The 25,811-nt window shown below is 41.3% G+C and overlaps 1 protein-coding gene across 5 annotated transcripts in view; it reads right to left on the bottom strand.

Annotated features, from left to right (window-relative positions):
- Flnb (filamin B) overlaps positions 1–25,811 on the bottom strand; it is a 153,044-nt gene that overhangs the window by 90,270 nt on the left and 36,963 nt on the right. For all 5 annotated transcript variants that reach the window (XM_028853821.2, XM_028853819.2, XM_037208639.1 and 2 more), the window contains exons 2-4: positions 5,541–5,789; positions 3,887–3,984; positions 1,355–1,502 (exon numbers count right to left, since the gene is read on the bottom strand). In XM_028853821.2, coding sequence (XP_028709654.1) covers positions 1,355–1,502; positions 3,887–3,984; positions 5,541–5,789 — 495 coding nt within the window. The remainder of the gene's footprint in view (positions 1–1,354; positions 1,503–3,886; positions 3,985–5,540; positions 5,790–25,811) is intronic.

The following is a 25,811-nucleotide window of genomic DNA, read 5'->3' as shown; positions in this document are numbered from 1 at the left end:
ATAAGATTCTTCATAGCACCTATCACCTTGGGTTATGGTTCAGAGAAAACAATCTGGAGATGCTGATGGGCAATGGGAAAAGGGTCTCCAAAGTTGTCCAGCCCTTATTAATCCACAAGTGGGTATGCACCAAAATGTGCATATAAGCCTAAGTGTCACTTAACTTTAGTTACAAAAATTAACAAAATGCACTTCTTGTCATCTTTATTAAAAAGGGAGACAACTACACTAATTTTACTAGAAATCAAACTAACAGTCATGTAGTTGTTGTTTTATTATGTTTGTTTGTTTGTTTTCGTGGTTTTTTGAGACCGTTTCTCTGTATGTAGCCCTGGCTATCCTGGAACTCACTTTGTAGACCAGGCTGGCCTCCAACTCAGAGATCATCCTGCCTCTGCCTCCTGAGTGCTGGGATTAAAGGTGCTCATCACCACACCTGGCTTGTTTGTCATGCTATTATTCTGGTTAGCCTTAAATTCAATATTCTCCAGCTTAGCCTTCCAAAGCACTGAGATTTATAAGGCAATAGATACCACTACACCCAGCTATTAATTACCTTCCTTTAAAAACTAATATGCTTCAAATCAGCTACTGACCACAATTGACCAGATGCTTGAAATAGCTCTGACCAGCCACAAGGTGCTGGGCATCTTACAGTGAAAGTCACAAACAGGATGTCTCAGCAAGGAAGTGTCCACCAGAGATTAACAATAGCTCCCATCCCATCTGGAAACCTCAAGCAGATTTTGCCTGACAGGAGAAATGAATCAGCATCCAGAAGGCAGAGGCTCTTGCCCCACCCCCCATCCATAACCTGGGCAAAACCCATCCCAGCCACTGTGGACCAGGCTCTGGTCCTTAAATGAGAGCATCAGCCTTCCCTAGGCTACTGCATGAAACACACAAAGCAACAAATTCAGTATACTCTACTACAGGAAAGATTTAGATTCTCAAGACTGAGTAAGGTGATTAGAAATAAACAGAACTTTAGGCCTAAACACACACACTCACTCTCTCTCTCAACAAAGGCCCAGAGCATCTTTACAGTTAAGCCTTACATCCTTTTATCTTCAGACAGTCTTTCACAGAAACTGGATCTCCATGTTTGGCTAGATTGGAAGGCCAGAATGGCCCAGGAATCCTCTTGTCTCTGCCTACCTAGCCTTGGAAATACTGGAGTGTGCCACTATACCTGGCTTTTAGGTGGGGGCTGGGGATCCAAACTCAGGTCTTCACGCTTGCACAAGAAGCCCTTATTAACTGTACCGTCTCCTTAGTCTCCTGATCCTGAGAGCTTTCCTCCCAGAGCTAATGCCAGAGAACATGCCTCAGATCCAACAAGACCAGCACTTACCTCTCCCATAGGCCCGGGCTTTCTTTGGGTTGAGTTTGGGTTTAAGAGGAGCGCCTGGCTTGAGCTTGGCTTTGGGGAACTGAGACAGGTAGGTCATCACGGAGTGTTCATCCACATCCGGGTGAATAATCTCCTCAGGAGTGATGACCTAGAATGACAATGTGATGGGTGATTCCTCTGACATGTCACTTTGCAGCCACTGAAATCTCCCTTAAACCAAGTGCTACAAATAAGAAACTCAATTTCTCATTCTAGTGAAATCACATTAAAACCATAACAAGATCAGTGTTTGAATATACATGTGTTGCTGGTTCCTTTGTAAGCTGGGAGATATTCTCCTAAAATTCTGAATGTAATTTACAGAGATTCATGGCACACCTCTACCCCAAATCTCCTTCAAAAGACTTTCCTTCCACTCCCCTGGTCCAATATTCTAGAAAGGGGATAAGGTACAGGAGGGAAAGGAAACATATGCATAAGGTAATGGAAATGTTTTTAAAGCACATCAATAGACCTTATTCTCATCTATTGTGTACACATCTCTGTACTAGTAAGAATAAAGAAAACCAGTGAGAAAGGCAGCATTCAGGAGGCTGAAGAGGAAGATACCAAGTTTGAGATTAGCCTGAGATTTATAGTGAGGTTCTGGCTCAAAACACAAACAAGTAGCAGGGTGGTAGTGTTAATCCTAGCACTCAGGAGGCAGAGGCAGGTGGATCTCTATGAGTTCAAGAGCGAGTTCCAGGACAGCTAGAACTACATAGAGAAATCCTGTCTTGAAAAACAAAAATACAACAACAAAAAACCCAAGCAGAGCAATAGGGGACAACATATTAGGTACGTGGTCTTAATATATTAGGAGCCTTTAACAATGAGGAGGAAAACTAGAGAAACAGCTCAGTTAAAACAAACAAACAAAAAATTATTGGAGAGGACCTAATTTTGGTTCCCAGCAGCTTGCAACAGTCTGTAGCTCCAGCTCTAGGAATCCATGCCTCTCTCAAAAATTTACCCCTCTTTCTCTCTTTCTCTCTCTCTCTCTCTCTCTCTCTCTCTCTCTCTCTCTCTCTCTCTCTCTCACACACACACACACACACACACACACACACACACACACACACACTCACACACACACACTGGTTGTGGGGGGGCCAATATTAGATCCAGGTTGGACAGGGGACCTTCCAAGAGTTATCAGCATTCTTGGTTCACTACCTGACCAGCCTTAACTTGCAAGGTCTTCCCTGTCCCCAGTGAGGTTGCACAGTGGTGAGCCACACCTCCTCAGAGCAGCAGAAGGCTCTACCTCATGAACCCTATCAACCAGATGCAATGAAGAGATGAAAAAACGCACTGTGGTCAGTGGCTAAGAATAAAATAGCTACTGAGGTTTTGAACAGTTATCTACAAAACAGTCCATTAAAAAGCAAAATATGCATTGATTTGGTATCTGTCTCCAAAAACTCCAATAGTAATTTTATAGTACCCAACATTACAGAGTTCCACAAGTGGTATCAGATTGAAAGGGAGATAAGAAATGCAATACAGTACTTCCTGAGGGTGACAGATCTGAGAATCGTCATGTAGCAGAGACATGGCTCCAAAACCAAACCAAAGAAACAGACTAGTTTTCCTACCTCCTAGGGAATCCTATTATGGAATATATTGAACTCAACTCTGAATACCAACTCAGACTTTAGCATGGTCTACAATGAGGGATCTTCTGCCCCATAGGACTGTTTTTCTACAACTTCCCTTTCATCATGGCTTTGATCCTGGAACTGGTACTTTTGAGGGGGGTGGGGAGGATTTTACAAGGAAAACACTGGCTTCAAATAAGACATGTAGCTATTTAGATGTTATCTCTGACTTATCAAAAGCTTGAGTCCCCTTGTGATTATTCTGATAGATTATGGGCAATACAAATTCTGCTGCAATTTCCACTAATGGGGGTTATCTTGATTTATACTAAAAGAAAAAACGTTCTAAATACCTCATTAAAATTGTGTTTCTTTTATATAGGTTTAAAAACAGTCAAATACTGGTAGCTCCTTATGACTCATTCTAATAGTTAAGGACCATGCTTGCTGGATGGTTTTAAAGATAACCTTCAAAATATCTGGAACCAAAATAATAGAAAATTTGCAGTGATACACACCTGAAATCCCAGCACTCCAGAAGCTGAGACAAGAGATCAGGAGTTCAAAGCCAGCTTGAATTACATAATAAGACATCAGGTAGGAGGTGAGAGGAAGAAATGAGAAAAGTAGTTAAGAGAAAAGGTGGGGGGTGGGGAGAGGAATTGCCAGCTTGTGACATGAAGATTTCTGAATGATCTATAAGCTACTAAATTCATAAGAACATATCATTACTAATTAACTGAGATGGTAGGAGAGTGCCAGAGGCAAGGCTCTTTAAAGGCTGAATGCCAAGAAGGTCAGACTATGGTCTGACCCAGAAAAGTATCTAGACTACCAGCAACCAGTCAGTGGGTGGGAGATGTCTCCTGGGACATGGTATACATGTATATACCTGTGGGACGCCCAGCCAGTCGTCGGCCTGCTGCATGGCTTCTCGGGCATTATCCACTGGCTTTTGTGGGTCCCAGGATTCCCAGTCTGGGCACAGACCTGTTCACAACACATGAAAGTTGCTTTTAGCATTAGTTGACAAAGAGATTAAAAGAAGCCATGTGCTGATAACAAAACCACTTAGTCTTTTTATTCAGCAATTTCCACCAAGAGCTTAACTAACTGTACATCTGAGGGGCAAAAAGTATGAGAGCTAAGAGTATGGAAGCATGGAAATGATTCCACATTAGCAAAGACATGCTTTAGGACACTATGTTCTGGCTTTAAGTTGGGTTATCTATTGCTTCAAGATATACTAAAACAAAGAAGGTTTATAAAATTGCTTGGGCTTGATGCCTTTATACAGGAAAAGTATTTATTTATACTATGCCTAGATATATTTAACAAAGATTAAGCTAGCATTCTATGTGATTCAAAACTCTACTTGCTCAAAAGCACAATTCTAGAGTCATTTAAAAGGCCCTAATAAGTACAAGTAGTATAGAACTGAAGTAAAACTCTCTTTTAAACTCAAAAGAGGTAGCATAAATTGTGTCTTTAGGTAGAAGTAAGGAAGAGGGCACTAGGAAATAAGCTAATACTATACCTTTAAAGCTATATTTATTTATTTGTTATGTATGTGTGATGTATGGACACATGCACACACCATGGTGCCTAGAAGTAGGTTTTTTCCTTCCACCATGTGGGTACCAGGGATTGAACACAGGTCATTGATGGCAAGGGTTTTTATCCATTGAGCCAGCTTGATGGGCTAACACTATACTTTGAATTATTCCTGGAATATTCCAGTTTATAGACTTTCAAGGAGGAATGAAGCTTTGATGCAGTCTTTTGTACCTGACATGAGTGAGTTTTGCTTTGAGCACACTGAGATTCATTGCCCAGTTCATGTAAAATACTCAGTAAATGGAAAATATAATTATTAAAGTAAGGGTTTTTTTATAAAAATAATTTTGGGGTGGCATATAACCACTGGTTCTAGTTTTTCTACTGAGTGTGAGCCAGTAAACCCTACCCATCAATCTAAGGCCTCTAGTGAGGATAATTACATCTTGGTGTCCACTCAACCACTCAGAAAAGAGCATATCCAGCATGGAAAAGGCTCTAACTGGATCCACACCAAGTGGTATCTACAGCAATACAGAGAGAAAGGGGCAGAAAAAATGCCATATATAGTCAAGCTAGTAGTTAATAAAAACAGTCACTTTCCATTCAGCAGAGTGCTTTAGATTCCCATGCCAAGCCACTGACGAGAGCCACATGTTTTCTTTAAGCTGACAGGAAACAAGGCACCAATGTGGGAAGACACAGGACTGGAATCTGGATTAAACCCCAAAGCCTGCTCCAAGTTCAGGCACTGGGCATTCTTTGTTGATCTGAATAACTGACTAGATACACTAGCAAATGTGTATGGCTAGACCTAGAACATCTGCCTTTGGAAGGGCACACAGAACCATTTGTGGCTCATCGTGTCTTACAATGGACTAAAACCAGGAGACCCACACCAGCTACCACAACCTTTCTCACAGAAATCCAGGTTTGGGGCCAACATGCTCCACACTGGGGAGATGGTTTAGGCAATTATGGGCACTTACCTGGAGCACAGCTATCCACCAGGGCTCCTAGGGCTTTGCCATCTTGCCAGTTCTGATTAAAGTTGGTGATGGGCAAGTATGGGATCTTGTTCTGAATCCATCCCAGCAGCCTCTGCTTTGGTGTCTGCTTCTTGGCATCATCATCCCCTTCATCTTCCCATACAGGCATGGAGATGGAGTAGTGAAGGATCAAAGTCCATACCAGGCCCAAGATGAGCTTCAGGTTTCCATCTACAATGGCTTTACTGTCTGGGAAAACAAGAGAGGATATCAGCTTGGTCATTCTAAGTTACACAGTGTGGGTCAAACTCTTTGTAAAAAGTAAATGAAACCCTCATTCACAGGGAACTGTACTGAGATACTTCAATGTGAAAGGATGCAGTGCTGTGGGATATTTTTCTGTATGCTGTGAATATATGCTGTTTCCACTGGTTAATAAATAAGCCTCTTTGGTCTATGGTAAGGCAGCTTAGAGGCAGGTGGGAAATCCAAGCAGAGATACAGGAAAGGCAGGAATAGGCGATGCCAGCCTGCTGCCCAAGGAGCAACAAGATGCCAGCAGACAGGCAACACCATGACCACATGGCAACATACAGATTAACAGAAAGAGGTTAATTTAAGATGAAAAAGCTAGTTAGCAAGAAACCTGAGCCACAGGCCAGGTTTGGTAATTAATATAAGCCTCTGTGTGTTTACTTGGGACTGAGCAGCTGTGGGACCAGGGGGGAAATAGGAAAACTTCTGTCTACAATGCAGTGCTAGGATTTGCTTCAAAACATCTGGGAATGGAATGACTACAAAAATGATCCTGTGTGTTTGTTAATTATTGCCCATGATCATTGGGATGCATTATATTGTCTCTACTTTTCTGCATGCTTATAATTTTCCATACAAAGAAAAAGGTTTTTAAATTTTAAAGAAGTCAGTGTTTGAAACATGGTGGATTCCTTAGATCAGCAACAAACTACCAATGCCATAGATGAGGCCCTGGCTCAGCACAGATAAATTTATGTAAAGATGACAAGTGATCCAAAGTTTTGAGGCAGATTACATACTTAAGACTGACATTTAAATATGATGGGAGATGTAGAAGAAACTTTGACTACTAGAGAAACTGATGAAGAGAGATAAATTAACAAAATGGAATGCCCTAGAGCTCTTTGTCCAGGAAGTTGGTGATCTAATTGCCTCTCCACTGAAAGCTGGCTAAAACAAAGAATTGATCCTGTGCAAGAAACGCAAGATTTTTGTACAATTCCCTCTTCAAATGTACAAGACATTCAAAGAGAGGGCTGCATACATGTGGACACTAAGAAATGATCTGAGGGCTTAATGGGTAAAGGTGTTTGCTGCCAAGCTTGATCTCAATGATGAAAGGGGTTGACCTTTGTTCTCTAAGCACAAGAGCACGCACTAACATATGCATGTTCTCTCTAAGTAAATACAAAAATAAACATAATAATAGAAGAAGAAGAAAATGACCTGAGGAGTCTTCCACCTTGAATTCACAAGTAACTTACAACTTCCAAACCTCCAGTAAATATAATTACTATGGTGCTGTTTCTCACCAATTGATCTACCCCACTGTTTTATACCTAAGTTTCTGATGGTTTTTCTTTCAATTAAAGTTGATGTTTCCAAGGCTGGAGAAGTGCTTGGCAGTTAAGAGCACAGACTACTTTGTGACTGGCCTGATTGTGGTTCCTAGCACCCATGTGTGGCTCATAACTGCCTGCAGCTTCAGCTTCAGAAGATCTGATGCCTTAGCTGCAAGGGTGTCTGCACTCATGCATACACACGGGTACATAATTTTAAAACAATAAAAAATAAATCTTAACAATCAGACCACAACCCATAGAACCATAGAGGCTATATATATAGCATGGAGGTGCCTAGGATGACTGTGGCTTATAATAAATTTCAGTTTTACTCAATTATTGAAAAAAAAATAGTCAAATGAATGGAAACACATGAACTATGAACCAAAGGCTGAGGGGCCCCCAGCTGGATCCTCTGAATAGGTGAGACAGTTGATTGGCTTGATCAGTTTGGGAGGCAACTAGGCAGTGGGACCAAGTCCTGTGCTCATTGCATGAGTTGGCTGTTTGAAACCTGGAGCTTATGCAGGGACACTTGGCTCAGTCTGGGAGGAAGGGACTGGACCTGCCTGGACTGAGTCTACCAGGTTGATCGAAGTCCTCGGGGGAGGACTTGTCCTGGAGGAGGTGGGAATGGGGGGTAGGCTGGGGGTAAGGGAAGGGGGTAGGAGGGGGGAGAATAGGGGAACCCATGGCTGATATGTAGAACTGAATGGTATTGTAAAATAAAATATATATATAAATAATTTCAAAGGTGGGAGGAACCTTACAAGGTTTCCTCCACTCACACTGGTATGTCAAAAAAAAAAAAAATCTTAAATTGATGTTTCCTTTACTGTTTGAAATTTTTAAAAATAATTTCAGAAATATGGACAATAAAAGGTGTGTGTCCATGTCCCAGAAATAACAATGGTATGTAGTCTGTATTACTGTCTCTTGTTTGCTGTCCTGGTTTTATATTTTTCTGCACAAATTTTTAAATGTTTCTTTTTACTAGCAATTATGTCCTAGTCATCATTTCCCTATAAATACTTGTTTCCATTTACATTCTTATCTATAGGTTCAAGATGCTAGTTTCCCCTTTAATCTCATTAATGTTGAGCTATCAATCATGTTCATCTCCGCTGCTCAGACAAGTCACTCATTCAGAAAATAGTTAAACTAACTCAACCAGAAAAGTCTCTGTTGATGAGCCTAAGTCATCCTACCCCTGATTTGGAGAGCCTGTCAATACCCTGACCAGCTCTGTCCTCATTTTTATTTGTTTTTTGAGACAGACTCTTGTACTGTAGTCTAAGCTGGCCTCAAATCTGTGGTCCTCCTCCTCTGCCTCCCAGGTGCTGGCATTATGGGCATGTACCACCATGCCTGGCTCTCTGTTCTACCATCTTCCACCTGCACTTATCAAAATTCACACATTATCTTTAGAATTGCTCTTTACTCCTCCTTCCACAAACATCAAGAACGACTCCTTATCCTACTGAGACCCCAAGGTGAAAACATTATAACTATTTTGGGATCCCCTTCAAGCCTCTGGTACAGTTTCTACAGTGTGTCATCTCTTGGCAAATATTTGAACCTTCCCACAGACATGCAGTTTTCCCCTCATCTGGTATCTCTGAGAGCCATTATGGTGAACTTCTATCTACACAGCCTCAACACCATATTTCTAGTTGGGTACCTCTATTCTTCTCAACTAACTGATGGTCCCTGCTGTCCAATCAAACTCCTTAAGCACATAGAACCTAAACACACACCAGTTGGTTGGCCTGAGTCTTGTCACTTTCACCCAACCACATACTCCATACTCAGGTTCAAAGTAGGCCTGTTCCAAGATGACAACTTACTTCGTGTTACAGGACTGCTTCATATTATGAATTTCCCTGTCTGTAAGAACCTTCACCCTATCTTCCTGTGGAATACACTCTCACACACCCAGAGCCTAGTGGTGCTACACACACAATTGCATATGCGTCAGGATCCTTTCTTCAGAGCTGTCTACCAGACCCTCTGCCTTCCACTCCCACAGCAGGACCGTGGTGAGAAACAGAGCCTTCTTCACCTTGAGGCACCTGAACATTAAATACATACCAAACTGCACATAATGTGTATGTCTAGTAAGGTACTGGTAGCAACACAATACATTGGAGATATCAATATCTTGCACTGTGAGGGTTAAGAAGCCTCATTCCACTACAGGCATAAGTCTGTAAAACTAAAACTCCCCTGAACTATGTGTAAAATAAATGCTTTTTAAAAGCAGACTTGCATGCCTGCCTAACATGGGCAAGGCCCTCCTGTGTTCAATCATTAGCACAAGAAAAAAGGGCAAATTTGAGGTGGGAATGGTAGCACACATTTGTAGCACTAGGGAGGCCAAGGAAGGAGGATCCTCAGTTCAAAGCCAACGAGTTCATGCCCAGCCTAGGCTATACAGCAAGACACTGTCTCAAAACACATGCATGCCCAACTGCGTGAGTGTGTGTATCTCATAACTTGAAGTCAGATGGCTCTATTTTTTATCCAGGTTACATATGGTGCTTTAAAGGAGAAAGCAAAGTATTTTTCAAGCAGATTTTTAGGTAAGTCAAAGTCTGAGCCAAACTTATGAAACATACAATGTCCAGGACTTCTGTTTCCAATGAGTTCAAGGTGGGTGTCCTAAGAGAAAGTCCCCCTTTATGGCCTTCCTGGGACATGTGATACCTTCTTTCTGCTAGCCTGAGGAGCTAGAGGGAGGACAGGCTTCATTCCAAAAGTGATTTTTGACAGGTAAAGGTTCAAATTTTAACCCAGCTCTTAGAACAATAAAAAGATGGAGACTTGCCCAAAAGACCTCCCCAGTTCCCATCCACAGGAAACAGGAGACTTCCTAGGCCTTGAAAAGGAAATGCTCCAGGGCATCCCAGTGTGTGTGTCTGGCCATGGCTGTGGACCTGGTGTGCTGTGTAGTGCTAATTCTGACAAATAAGAGGAGGAAAAGACCAGAATGGACAGGACTGAAGCATCTCCACAGTAAGAGGCTGGAAGGCCTTTAGCTTCCATGAACGAAACAAGCTGACGCCCAGTATGCCTGCCCAACCTCCCAGGCTCTGCTTAGACTGGAACCTGGCCATGGGCTTCTCCTCCCCAAATCTGACCAATCATAGTTCCCACATAACTACCTTGGCAATTGACAACACAGCCCCCAAACCACACACACTTTCTCAAACTACCTACAATTACCCAGTTACTTTTAAATGACAGCAATGGCTCTTTTTTCTTTTTTTTTTAAATAGCTATAAAGTCAATTTAAACTCCTGTAAATTCTAAGGTGGAATATACATTATAGCACTTCTATAATCAGTTCTCTGGTCCTTTTTAAGAAGTATTTGTATATGGAATGGGGCCAATTATGAGGTGTGTACCAGATATTTTTAGCATTCTGCAGAAGCTACTTTGAAATGCCTCCTTGAAGGACCAGTTCTCCAAAAGTCAGTGATGTGGTAGTTTTTTACCTCTCTCAACTCTCATCAACAAGCGCCAGACCCACACAACTATGTCTCCTACATCTAGTACTACACTGGTACATCATGGGAGTTCTGGAGGTACATTCCTACCTGGCTGCTAATGATTAACCAAGGTAGCAGGGGGGAGTTAGTAAGACTAGAGAACAGATATGGGTGGAGAACATTTCACATTTTTACTCTTCTGAAGGAGAACAATAGGCCATCCTTTGGCCATAAAATGTTTGACTACAGGGCCATAAACAGACTACAAGTGACTCAAGGAATTAAGAAGTGAAGGGTGTCACCAGGGCAACATGAAAAGAATTCCATATTCTCTGCTCTCTGTCCACTAAGCAACTGTTACCTGCTAGGAGGCAGTGTGGAGTAGATCCTGAAGTCCACATGGCTAATATATGAAAGTATGCTCCACATGTTTAGCCACTAGGAAAATGCAATCAAAGTCCATCACTCCTGTCATAATGGCTAACATTAAAAACAAAACAAAACAAAAACAAAAAAACAAGAGTCTGAGAGATGGCTCAGTGGTTAAGGGGGTTAAGGCACTTGCTGCTCTTGCAGAGGACGGGGGCTTGGATATCAGTACCCACACGGCTTTTTCCAATTCTAGTTCCTGGGATCTGATGCCCTCTTCTGATCTCCAAGGGTACTGCATGAACAAGGTACACTTACATGGAGGCAAACACACATACATAACAACAATAACAAATGCTGGCAAGGTGAAGGAGGGGAGGAAAGCACCTTAGAAAATGTTGATTGGAAAGTACACTGCAGCAGCTACTATAGACAATAATACAAAGCTTCCTAAAAAGGCTAAAAGCCAGGCTGGCAGTGGTGGCCCATGACTTTGGTGGATCTCTGTGAGTTTAGGGACAACCTGGTCTACAGAGCTAGTTCCAGGACAGCCAAGGCTATTACACAGTGAAAACCTGTCCAGAAAAACTAAAAGCTAAAAGTCAACGTACTATATGATTAAGCTGTACCATTCATTCCTGGATACACAGCCAAAGGAAACCATGTTAGCATATCAGAGATACCAGCCCATGCATGTGTGCTGCTATATGACTAAGTTACAAAATCATCTTAGGTCTCCATTGATGGAAAAAGAAAGTTGGGTGTAATTCAGCCTATGGGCTCCCTACCAAATGGGATGCCCTTGCCCTCTCTGTTACCCAAAGAATGGCCTATTATAGTTATTGACTTAAATGACTGTTTCTTTATCATACATCTACAAGAATGGGCTATAGAAAAATCTGCCTTCACAATAGCTACTTATAATAATTCCCAGCCAGTCAAGAGATATCAATGGAAGGTTCTCCCACATTGGAGATAATTCATGTGAAGTTTCCATAATCCATAATTTATCATTATATGGATGATATCTTATTAACTGATCCAAAGTTAGGTGCATTAGAATGCATGTTTGAAAAAGTAAAAAAAAAAATTGCCTTGCTGGGGACTAAAAATTGCTCCTGAAAACATTACTTAGGCTATAAGATAAGAGCTACATAAAATTATACCCCAAAAGGTACAACTAAGGGAAGATTGATTGCAGACTCTTAATGGTTTTCAAAAATTATTAGGAAGTATTTCCAACTTACTGGGTATCATGGGAATACCTAAAGATGGACTACAAAATTTGGCTAATACTCTAAAAGGGGACAAAGAATTAAATAGTCCAAGAGAATTATCAGCTGAAGCTGAGAAGGAATTGGCTCTAGTAGAAAAGACAATGAGAAGCACATGTGGATCGTGTGAATCCAGAACTTAACTGCATTCTGGTCATACACCCCTCCAGACATTCCCCAACAGGTATTTTGATGCAGAGGGAAGATATTACATTGGAACGGATATTTGTACCACATAAACCAAGTAAGAAGTTAAAGACTTATATAAAAAAGATCTCTGATTTGATTCAAAAAGGAAAATTAAGACTTCGCCAGTTGACAGGAATGGACCCAGCAGAAATTGTAGTACCTTTAACTAATGAGGAAATTTCCTCACTATGGAAAGATAATGAATACTGGCAGGGAGCCTGCAGTGATTTTTTTTTGGGGGGGGGGATAAATTAACAAACATTATTCCAAATGCACGAGAACAGAATTCATAAAGATGACTGAATGGGTCCTTCCTCACATTGTATGACAAAAACCAATCTCTGGAGTCCTCACATTCTATACTGAAGCAAATAAATCAGGGAAAGCAGGATACAAATCAGGAGACTTAAGTAAAGTGGTTCAAAATCCATACAACTCTGTACAAAAAGCAGAACCGTATGCCATTTTTATGGTACTGATTGACTTCAAAGAACCCCTCAATATAGTCACTGATTCTCAATATGCAGAGAGAGAGTTGTTTTACATATTGAAACTGCTGAATTTATTCCTGATAATACAGAATTAACTTCATTATTCATACAATTGCAGGAAATCATCAGAAATAGGGAATATCATATATCTATATCTTTATCTGTATCTATAGATACATATAAATATAGATATAAATATCTATAGATACAGATAAAGATATATATATATCACGTATCAGATCCCATACAGGTCTGCCAGGACCTCTAGCCCAAGGTAATGATGATATTGATCAGTTACTAATAGGTAACACACTAGAAGCATCAGAATTTCATAAGAAACACCATGTATCTTAGCAAAGGTTTGAAGAAGGATTTCTCCATCCCTTGGCAACAAACCTAGAATATTGTTTTTTAAAAGTCCTATTTGTTCCTTCTATAACCAAACTCCATTACCTGCAGGGAGCAATCCAAAAGGTATACAAAGAAATGAAATTTGACAGAAGGATGTCGTTTCATTTAGCAGAATTTGGAAGATTAAAGTATGTACACCATTGTATATCACTGTATGTATACAAAGTATGTATACCATATGATACCTATTCAGGATTTCAGTGGGCAACTCCTATGAGTTCTGAAAAGGCTGATTCTGTGATTACACACCTATTAGAAGTTATGGCCATCATGGGAATACCTGTACAAATTAAGACAGACAATGCCCCAGCATATGTCTCCAATAAAATGAGACAGTTTTTTGCTTATTACAATATAAAGCATGTTACAGGTATACCACACAATCCCATAGCTAAGCAGTCACAGAAACATCCAATTGATCTAAATAAATAGCAATGGGTAACAATGACTCCTAGAAAAAGATTGCACAATGCTTTATTAACCTTGAATTTTCTCAATGCTGATGAAAAAGGAACAACAGCTGCGAAGAGACATTGGATGACAGACAAAACTTAAACCAACTGGTTTATTTCAAAGATGGGCTGACCTCACAATGAAAACCAGGATACGTCCTACATTGGGGAAGGGGTTTTGCTTTTGTTTCTAAAGGAGAAGAAAAGCTGTGGATACCAACAAAATTAATAAAAATTTGATTTGAACAGGAAGAAATCCCTTGATGAGAAGAAGTAAAATCTCATCCATCAATGTGACAATTCTACAAGTTGTAAGAAAAATTTAACAAACAAGCGTTGGGGCAGGGTTCTGTTTTTGTCTTTACAGGATAATAGAATTACCCACCTTCCAGAAATCATAAAGCCTTGGATATCCAGACGTCTATACAGCAGAAAGAAAGAATCTATTGGTACCAATTTACACAGCATTATATCTTACTGCCTAACATCTATATCTCTTTAACTCTAGAAAAGTTGTGGTTCCAATTCAATTATACATCAGGCTGGCTTTGGAGTTGGAATTTGGCTCCCTCCTTCTTTAACCCCAAAGGACAAAGTTCAGAAGCTCAAAGCAGAGGAATTTCTGGTGGGCTTAGCTGGTGAACCTGCAGCAGCACTTTCCTGTATAGGGCTGCTCCCAAATAATCCTGGACTGTACAGTTCTCCTGGGCTGAGGTGCCAGAGGTGGCAGGACCTGGTGCTCATTGGCATTGTGAGGCTGACTTATTTTGAAGCCCTACAAACCATGCCTGAGTTGTATGTAGTCTTCAGGTGTTCAAACAAGAAGACACCTGGAGTTCAAAGGAAGTACTGACCAATTGCTCTAGTTCCTTTAGAAGGATGAAGCCTATCTACACCAAGTCTTAGTTAAAGAAGGTCCACCTTGGCCAGTTACCCAACACCAGGGTCATATTTCTGATATACTATGCATGGCTCTTCTATTCACACTGCAGACGAACTGGGCCAAGAGGTCCCCAGGTAGGATTAAGAGGGTCAGGCAACTTCACTCCTCTCTGTACTCTGGCATCTTTCCTGGGCTTCAAACCAACAAAGCATTAGACAAGGCAGAGACTTAGAACCTTAGAATCATGGCTCTAATGCTGGAAAGTATCTGTGGCAAAGGGCATTAAAAATCCTTCTTCCTCTTCTCTGTCCTAGGCATGTGACTTCCAGAAAGATGGTTCTTCCACACTCTCTGGACTTCAATGGCCTAGCTGTTGCCAATGGACAGTGGGCAAAAGTAAAGTACACCATCACTCCATCCCTGAGGAATGGGTGGGTCTCTTCCTGACCCAACTTGGGTATGACTGAGGGAAGAAAACATAAGAACAGGCTCCCAGAATAAGGTGCCTTGCCCCCCTAAAGATTGAAAACAATAGAAAACTACATTTTCATTCTTTTCCAATGGTGCTCCTGATGTTGCTGTTCATCTGTCCATCTGTTCATCCCTACCACCACACATTCACCTAAGCCTTTTTTGTTACAGCAGTAAAAAATGAGGGTAAGGCGTGTCTATTTCAATACAGACCACAATAAAATAATGTTAGGGTAAGAAACTGGGGTCAGCTGGATTTCCAATTCTCTATTCTCTTTTCTGCTCACAAACTGCTCAGAGACTGCAAGGGACTTTTGAGTTGATTTTTTTTGTTTGTTTGTTTTCTTTTGTTTTTGAGACAGTGTTTCTCTGTGTAGCTTTGTGCCTTTCCTGGAATTCGCTTTGTAGACCAGGCTGGCCTCGAACTCACAGAGATCTTCCTGTCTCTGCCTCCCGAGTGCTGGAATTAAAGGCGTGTGCCACCACCGCCCGGCTTGAGTTGATTTTTATACCTACTGTGTTTTGGTTTATTCAAGAATACATTCATTCATTCAGACCCTGTTGCACTTAGGAGGCAGAGGCAGGTGATCTCTGTGAGTTCAAAGCCAGACTGGGTCTACAGAGTGAGCTCCAGGACAACCAGGGCTGTTATACAGAGAAACCCTGTCTTAAAAAACCAACAGAGTACATTCAGAAGCCCATTTATTAATCAAGCTTTCACAAACAATTTCCTTCTTTACTTTTCTCATTGCTTTCACAGAGTATCTGACAAAAGCAACTTAAGGAGGATCTGTCTTGGCTCAGAGTTAGAGGGGACAGTGTTGGGATAATCTTTTTGTACACTGTGTGAAGATTTGTCTGTTCTTCCTCACCAGCCTAAGGTACCTTCTGACAGGTTTAACAAAGAGCTGAACGGCCAATAGCTAGGCAGGAGAGGATAGGCAGGACTTATGGGCAGAGAAAGGAACTCTGGGAAAGAATCTGAGGCTGGGAGATTCACCAGCCAGCCACACAGGAAGTTGGATGTACAGTATTGAGGAGAGGTAATGAGCCATGTGGCAGGACATAGATTAATAGAAATGGGTTAATTTAAGTTTTAAGAGCTAGTTGGGAAAAAGCCTAAGCTAAGCCCAAGCTTTCATCTTAATAAGAAGTCTTTGTTCATTATTCAGGAGTTGACAGTACAAAAAAAAAAAAAAAAAAAGACCTGTTACAGTACAGTCCACCATATTGGGGGAGTTAGGGCAAGAGTGGTATAAGGCAGTTAGTCAGATTATATCTGCAGTCAGGAAACAGGGAGAGAAAAAGGCTGAGCTCAGCTCACATTCTCCTTCCACTCAGTCCAAGACCCTAGGCCATGGAATGGTGCCATCCACATTTAGGGTGGGTCTGTACACATCAACCTCCTATTCTAAACTCACTCATAGGCAAATCCAGAAAGGTCTGACTCCCATGGGAATTCTCAATCTTATCAACCTGGTAATCAAGATCAACCATCATGATGACACAACAAACCATGATAGTGAAGTAAATGCCTTTTTGCTGTATTGAAGACTCTGAGGCCACTTCTGATCTAAATAATTGAGATTCCAACATGGGAATCAATCAAGGCTGCCATGAACAAGGCCTGGGCATGGAAAGTGGAGGCTTGGAAAAGATTATGGTGGCAATCTGCACTGTCTGTGGGGGGGAGGGGTGGGCCTTCACTGGAACAGAATCAATGGAAACATTTTCAAATATTCGAGATTTCTACTGGTGTAGTGACACATGCATTTATTCCTAGTGCTTGAGAGGCAGAGGCAGGTGGCTCTCCGAGTTCAATGCTAGCCTGGTCTACATAGTGAGTTCCAGCTGGCAAAGACTGCATAGTGACACCTTGTCTCAAAACTACACACATACATCTCTCTGTCTCTCTGTCTCTGTCTCTGTCTCTGTCTCTGTCTCTCTCTCTCTCTCTCTCTCTCTCACACACACACACACACACACACACACACACACACACACGGAGAGAGAAGAGATTGCTACTGAAAGCCATAATACATTCCTCACACATTTCTACTTGGCAAACTATTCTTTCTGTCCCTTGCTCACTCACTGAACTTTTGCCTCAAATAGAAATACAGGCATGGTGGTGCATGCCTTTAATCCCAGCACTCGGTAGGCAGAGGCAGGTGTATCTCTGTGAGTTCCAGGCCAGTCTGGTCTACAGATTGAGTTCCAGGACAGCTAGGGCTGTTACACAGAGAAACCCCGTTTCGGAAACAAACAAACAAACAAACAAACAAACAAAAAAACATGGAGCAAATGATTACAGAAATACCTGGTTTTTATTTTGTGCTATATTTATATTGTATTTATTATGCTATAAGTTACATTTTCAAAGCTTGGTAGCTTTTCCCCCTCCCTAACAATATTTTTGAAAGTTTTTTAAACATTCTCTTCAGAATTAGTTTATATCCAACAATAAGGCTGATATTAGAGCAAATGATTAAATATTAAGCAGCATAGAAGAGGGTATGAATTGTCAGGTCTAACCCTGGTTCATATCAGCATACAAAGCACATGCTGGCCTCCATCAGTACCTGTGGCTCTTAGCTCTTTTCACCCCTCCACCTCACTTTTCCAACTCATGGGCTTCCCTTCTTTTAGCTTATCTTTCCTATATAACCTGGCCATTTTGGCCATTCTCCCTTTTAGTTCCCTCTCTTTTCTTCCTCTCCCTCCTTCTACTCTTCTTTTGGCCACATCCACTCTGCTGGCCATGTTCAATGTACTATTTTTCTCTCCCTGCTCTGGACTCAACCAGATGCCTCTAGCTGTTCTCTCCCTCATCACCATAATAAAACCCTCCTCCTCAACCAGTCACTTTATACATAAGGTACATTTTATTTTCTATTATTGGGAAGTCTTTAAGTTAGATTTAAGGGTCAGGTATAGCACTGGAGAAGGAGGCTGAGGCAGAAGGATCTTGCTGTGGGATGGCCTTTCTGTACGCTATGCATATGTGTTGCTACCACTGGTTAATAAAGAAGCTGTTTTGATCTAAAGCCAGACAGAATATAGCCAGGCAGGAAATCCAAGAGAGATACAGGGAGAAGAAAGGAGATGTCCGAGGAAACACCAGATTGCCACCCAAGGAACAACATGCCAGCAGCATTGGTAATGCCACAGCCATGTGGCAAAATATAGATTAATAAAAATGGGTTAATTTAAGATGTAAAAGCTAGTTAGCAAAACAGTTTGTAATTAATATTAAGCCTCTGAGGGATTATTTTATAAAAAAACGGCTGCTGCCCAGGTGGGATCAGGCGGGACCGAGAAATTTCAGTCTACAGGATTAAGAATGCCAAGCAGTCTGGGAAACACACTGAGTTCCATGCTAGGGGGCTATGTAGTAAAGTCATGTCTCAAAAATAAAGAAACTATCAGACATAAAGGTGACAATTATAACCTTGTTAGGAAGGTTAAAGAAAAAGAGGATAAAGACCAAAATGGTCTAAATGATGCTTTTATCTGAACTCCAAGCTATTTGTCCCTGCATAAGCTCACCCTGTTAACATCACACACTTTCAGGTAGAGTCTCCTAAGCATGCTCATGAGTCACAGAGCAGAACACAACAACTGGTAGCTTCAGGTTAAACTCCAGCATGAGCATATGAGGCTTTACCACAGCATGGTAGTCATCAGTTCCGGGGTCCAGCTACCATCACTCTGAGAATACATCCAGCTGAAATAAACAAATGCTGGCTGTGAATAGAGGTCCCTGAGACCTACTGATTCCATTTCAGCTTGTCATGTAGAGAGGCCACCTCCCCTGAAAGGTGCCTCACTTGCTGGGAGCTGGGCACAACCTGAGTTGTAGGTTGCCTAAATGTGCAGCCCACAGAGAAGCCCTAAGGAAAAGGAGGGCATGAGAAACAGGCCTGAGAAGACCCATATGCACCCTTCTGTGGTCAATAACAATAACAACAACATGACAGCAGTTCTTTTCCATCCAAAATCTTCCCAGGGCCAACCCCTGTCTAACTTGAAGCCTTCCCTTTAACAAAGTCCCTATGAAGGTGGCTTTGATGGTTAAGTCCCATTTTACAGATGAAATAATAGAGATAAAGCCATTACTCTATTTCTCTGAATCTATAGTATATCACAATAGGCAGATAAGTCATTACTCTCATTCTGTAAATGAGGGGACAGAGGGTCCTATGGTAAGTCTATGTGCTTAGGAACCAGGCTGCTGACCCATAGGCAGAGCATATAGACTTCTACTAGTTCCATTCATTTTTCACTGTCCAGATCTGCAAGGCTCTAGGAGAAAACACAGTGGACAGACGGCATTCAGAATGGCAATAGAAGACACCGGAGATGTAAATAGTGGGTCAGAGCTGTTTGTCAGACCCGTTTTCTCAGCAAAGACCTTATGGAGATGGGGAGTGTACTAATCAGGGACCTGTTTCTCTATCCAGGAAGTCCCTGCATATTGTTTTTTTGTTTGACAGAGAAATCATCTATAGCCAACTCCTTGGAAGCCATGGTTCTGCCCAAAGCAATCCAAACCTGTTTCCCTGCCTTTTTCTCTGGAAAATATAAATTAGGCTTACTTATATTTTTGAAAGCCCTGTTTGTCCTTTCTCTTCTGTTTTTTTTTTTTTTTTCTTAAATGTCCAACAAAAATTTCCTAACTACCTTCTAAGCATCAGGTCTTGTGTTGTATACAAATTACATTTTAAACAAGAAAGTAGATTAAGCTTGCTCTAAAATAGTCCATGAAGAGAGTAGAGTATATTGGATAATACATTGAAGAACCATCGAGGGGAAAAATGATAATTTTTGGCTTTTTATTCCCCATACAACACTATGGTTCTTGATATATACACATACATACATATCACATACATACATATGTGTACATAAATCAGAATAGAAGCTAGAAATAATAATGGTGAACAGGATGGGTATTCAATTAAAAACTTGTAAACATTGAACCTAGTTACAAAATCAGATCAAGGTGGCTTTCTTGGGTTACATTTCCCTCGAATAACTCAGCTCATGTTACAGGTCATACAAGTCTGTTAGAGATGGCAGGTCACCCAAAGATTGTGAAACAATAAAAGGATAAAACTTCCAATTCAAAGTGGTGAATAGGAAAAAATCTGAGGGAAATTTAAAATAATTTGTACCAGCTGGCTCCCAACATCACCAACAAGAAAGAGGATGAAGTTGAAGGAAAGAAATTCACAGAAGAGAGATGATAGTGTATTTTTCCTGCTTTCCAACATGGACACATTTGGGATGGCACTGGATTCCACAACATGATACAGCTTAATTGACAGAATGGTCTTCTTAGTTTAAGACTTCTCGATCCCTGGTGATACAAGAAGGACTGTGAACACATATCCCACCCAGAGAGACTGGCTGCCTCATTGTAGGTAGAATGCCCTGTCTCCAACATTTCTGGGTAAAAAGCACGGGAGGTGGTGTGTGTGTGTGTGTGTGTGTGTGTGTGTGTGTGTGTGTGTGTGTGTGTGTGTCTACTCAGTGAAAAAGGAATAAGTCATTTAATGAAATAACTGGTAGCCAAGGAACCTAGGGATGACAGGGATTGGGTTAGTTAGTGACTGGATAGCCAGAAGCTGACATGCCCTGCCTTGGATGTCAGGAAAGCCTGATTTATTCCTAAAGTGCAGTAACTTGTTAACTGTGGGGCTAAGAGTGGGCCACTTCCTTATACTTGGGCTCACCATATCAAGCCTGTGTGATACCATGCAATAAAGCAGGTAGCAAACTCTTAATGACAGTTTCATCACATCAACAGGGCTACAGTGAATACTATTATTACCACTGTAAAAATGTCAACACACACAAGTATAGGAACAGATAGTGTGCCATTAGCACCATGAGTAAGGCTTAGTGCATAAAGACTGCTCACCACTGATTGCCCCAGAACTCAGGCCTTCCACACAGAAGAGCAGTCCATCTGCTAACAACCACAAGAGTGGGTCCCATCAGAACCCTGGAGTAAGCTGATAGAATCAAGATGTTCTTTGCTCAGTGAGTTGCTGAATGAACTGCTAGTTTGCTAAATTCTGCAGGCCACCCCAACCCCACCAGCAGATTTCAGAATGGTCCCATGGCTGACAGAAAATTAAATTCAGGCTCCCTAAATTCAATTTGAAGCACGAAGTATTCAAGAAAGTTCCTGAACAAGAGTTTTGGGTTTTGCTTTTTTTCTTTTTTTGGTCTAATTTGAGATGGTTGAGTAGGTATTAAAAAGATCATTAACCATTAAATCAGCCTAATATATCAGTGCAACTTAAATCCCACACTCAACAAGCAGTTAAAGAAACCATACAAACAGGAGAGTAGCAGGCTGCTGTAAAAAGAATGAGGAAGATTTGCTTGTTCTTCCTATGGGGGCAAGCATTGGTCGTGTATTAAGGAAGGGAAAGGAAAAAGAGTCGGCACTTCACTGTCCTCTCTGATTTTAGCAAGAAGGCTAAAGAGGCGATGGCAAAGATGGGCTTTTATGTGCTGTTGCCAATATATGCTTCCACATTGCTTGTATTTTTATTTTAATTAATTTATTTAGTTATTTGCTGTAGCTAGAGTTTTCCTGTTTGTCACCCACCAGTCCCACAGCCGCTCAGACCCAACCAAGTAAACACAGAGACTTATATTGCATACAAACAGTATGGCCGTGACAGGCTTCTTGCTAACTAAATCTACCTTGCCATGTGGATTGTGGCTTACCGGAGTCTTCACATGCTGCTTGTCATGGCGGCGGCTGGCAGTGTCTCTCTGTCTCAGCCTTCTGCTTCCCAGAATTCTCCTCTCTCCCTGTCCCACCTACTTCCTGCCTGGCCACTGGCCAATCAGTGTTTTATTTATTGACCAATCAGAGCAATTTGACATACAGACCATCCCACAGCAATTTTTTATTTATTTATTTTGGTTTTGGGGGGGCAGGGTTTCTCTGTGTAGCCCTGGCTGTCCTGGAACTCACTCTGTAGATCAGGCTGGCCTTGAACTCAAGGTTCCATCTGCCTTTGTCTCTTAAGTGCTGGGGTTCAAGGTGTGTGCCACCTTGTATTTGTTTTTAATTTTTAAATTATAGTCATTCCTTTTAGAATAAATTTTGCACATACCACCCAAAACATAGAAACATAATAATGTACATAATTAAGAAACTTTTCACCAGGTGGTGATAGAGGCAGGTGGATCTATGTGAGTTCACGGCCAGCCTGATCTATAAAGTGAGTTCTAGGACAGCCAGAGCTGTAACAAAAAACCCTGTCTGAAAAAAAAACAAAGAAAAGAAAGAAAGTTTTCAATAAAATTTCTAGCTAGCAGGTTTCTGTAGGGTTCCAGGAACGTGGGGATATGAACAGGCAACAGGTCTTATCCAGTGATAAAAGCAATGGGTTTGGTAGGCTGGTATGTGAGTAAAAGAGGAGCTAGAGTGCACACACAACAGAGGTCATTTACTTACAGGCTCAGTCTTGAAGAGATGAGCTGCTTACCAACTAAGCAGTCTGGGTGGAAGAATAGGAAGGCAATAGGGAGGGATAGGAGGAGGCAGAGGCCTTTCACCATAGGTTTCTCCTATGACTTTCACTATTTCGGTATTGTTCAGCACAGAATATCAAAAAGAAAACTTTGCAGGTCTGCTTAATTGTTTTTCTGAGATGTTTCCTCACTCACCTTTCTCACAGTGAAGACCCAAATGCCTCACCATTACTCAGCAGACATTCATACCCCCTCCAGTACCTGCAGGCACCCAAGCCTCTGTCCTTTCCAAACAGCTTGAGGGAGCAGGTACAATGCCTTAGATTACACAGCAGGAAGACAGTCATCTAACTGCCTTTAGGTGTATTTTTTCAAGACAATAGCAACAAAAAATTAACTTTGTTGATCCTTTTCCTGATACCACAAGATTCACAAACCAACCTGACTTAGTGCAATTACCTCCTTGAATTCTCACAACTGCTGTGAGATACCACTGTTAGCTCCATTTAAAAATTAATAGGAGTAAATTCAGTCCAAAGTATAGCTCTCAGAGGTGAAGCAGAGGTTTGTACTTAGGTCAGGGACTCCAAAGTCCGCTGTCGACCATCATTCACTGGAGAACTAAACAGGCACACAAAGGAAGAGACCAATAATATGGACAAAGTTGTCACAAATGCTTCAAAAACTAAAAAGGATTTTAAAAAATGTTAAGGGTTACATCACCCTCTTAAAAGAGATTTGAGATTTATCATTGTGCCCTTGAATTCTATCCCCTGACAAATGATCTTGGCAGCAAGAGAACAAGCTGACCAAATACAGCAGGTCAAACTCGCTGCTAAGTGGGGGAACTAACTCCATCTAACATTCCTGAGGTGTGATGTCCAAAGTGCAGAGCAAGCGAGTGACACACAATTAATCTCCACAGCCCAACCATCAGTCTGCGCCAAATCTCGATGGCCTTGTTCTTCATCTACAGCCTGTGTGGATCAGAAGGTGCCTCTAGCCCGTCAAGGACACCAGCTCTGGGAGCTAAAGCTTGGAAATGTCCTGCCTACACTTGGCTGCAGGAGCATTGCCCAATGTTTCCAGACCACATTTAAACCTGGTCCCATCCTTCCACCACCTGGATCATCAACCAGCATTTTCTTTAATTCAACTCATCCCTGCCTCACAAACCTTACGTGATAATGCCCATGAAATGACAAGTTTAAAACACTTGTTATATTTTTTAAATACTCATAAAAATACTAGTTACAACTGTTAAAAAGTTAGTCGTGTGATCATATCACCTTGAGTGCCATGTCTTAGAAAATACCACTTCAGATATCCACCAGTTTTTCCAGACCAAAAAAAGGGGGCTGGGGTAGTGGTGGGGGTGAGACTGAGTATTTTTGCCTAAAGTAGCGCTGGTAACACACTAAACAACTTTCTCTTCTTTGTTTTTGGTTTTTTTCTTTGACAGATCCCCCCTTATGTCAGTGGTTTTCAACCTTCTTTGACCCTTTAATAGAGTTCATGTTGTAGTGACCTTCAACCATAAAATTATTATTTTCATTGCTACTTCATAACTAATTTTGCTACTGTTATGAATTATAATGTAAATACCTGATATGCAGATTATCTGATATATGACCCCTGTGGGGATCGTGAACCACAGGTTGAAAACAGCTGCACTATGTAGTTCAAGCTAGTTTTAAACTCATAACCATCCTGCCTTAGCTCCCCTAGTGCTAGAATTACAGGCATGCATAACCATATTAGGTTAATTTTTTGCTTTTTTGAGTTTGCACGTTTCTAAACTCAAACAAACCCCGAGGCTCATGTACTAAAATACCCATCTCTAAACAATTAAGCTACAGAGCTCCGCAGAACCTTCAACATACCAATTTATACTGACAATCTCCAAGAGATGGCTAGGATGTCATACTCATTTCTAGATGTTATTGGACTAGGGCGTATGTAGGATGTGTGTGTGTGTGTGTGTGTATGTGTGTGTTAGGTCCTAATACCCCAAACACAGTGCCACTGACTATGTCTCAAGATGACAGTCTGAGCTTAGCTATATAGAAGGACTAGATAGAAGGACTGCTGATAATTAACACTGAATTTGAAGCCAGTTAACATCTAACAGTTTGAGTGTGTAGTACATATGGAGGACATAAATGCTATGGGATGCATTTCTGTACACTGTGAATATGTGTTGCTCTGATTGGCTGATAAATAAAGCTGCATTGGCCTATGGCAGGGCACGATGGAGCCAGGTGGGAAAATCCAAGAGAGATAGTGAGAGGAGAAAGGAGAGGAAGGAGAGATGCCAGACTGCCATCCAAGGATCAACATGTAATGGGACACAAGTAAAGCCACAGAACACATGGTAATATGTAGATTAATAGTTATGGTTTGAGTTAAACTATTAGAGCTAGCTAGCAAGAGGCCTGCCATAGGCCATACAGTTGATAATTAATATTAAACCCCTGAGTGATTATTTTATAAGCGGCTGAGGGACGGCGGGGCCGGGCAGGACTTGAGAAAACTTACAGCTACACACAAGACATTGGATGTGTCTCCCTCATTTGTTTTCCAACTTATAATCTTATTTTTTTTTGAGATGGAGTCTATCACTGAATCTGGCATTCACTGATTTAACTAAACCAGCTGGTCCAGAAAGTCACCTGCTTCTGTCCACCCCAGACTCCCACCACCACCATCTGTATTCTGGAATTACAGATGTACTTTGCTGCACCCAGTTTTTAAAATGTGGATGCTGGGCTTTGAGCTCGGATCTTCATGATTATTCATCAAGTACTTTACCAACTGAGTCATTGCTAGACTGGGAACTTTATAAAAATTCTGTCTCAAAGGGGACTAATACTCCACATTTTGGGGAATTCTACTTGCTCTGCTTGTCCTCCAAACACTTCTTCCAAACACACTCAGAATCTGGGAAATGGACATTTAATAAACAGTTAAGCTGGGGGGAAGAGAGATAGGAAATAAACATTAGAGGAGGAACCCAGGCAACAAGGAACAGCAGCTTTCTCTAATCTATGATGTTTCTGTGTAATAATTAAGACATCATAACCCTGCCACTTGGAATCTAGAAGACTTATAAATAAAAGAGAAAAAACGGGCTCCCTGA

This window comes from Peromyscus leucopus, chromosome 9 (assembly GCF_004664715.2).
Source record: "Peromyscus leucopus breed LL Stock chromosome 9, UCI_PerLeu_2.1, whole genome shotgun sequence".
NCBI lineage: Eukaryota > Metazoa > Chordata > Mammalia > Rodentia > Cricetidae > Peromyscus > Peromyscus leucopus.
This window is presented reverse-complemented; position numbering and strand designations above follow the sequence as displayed.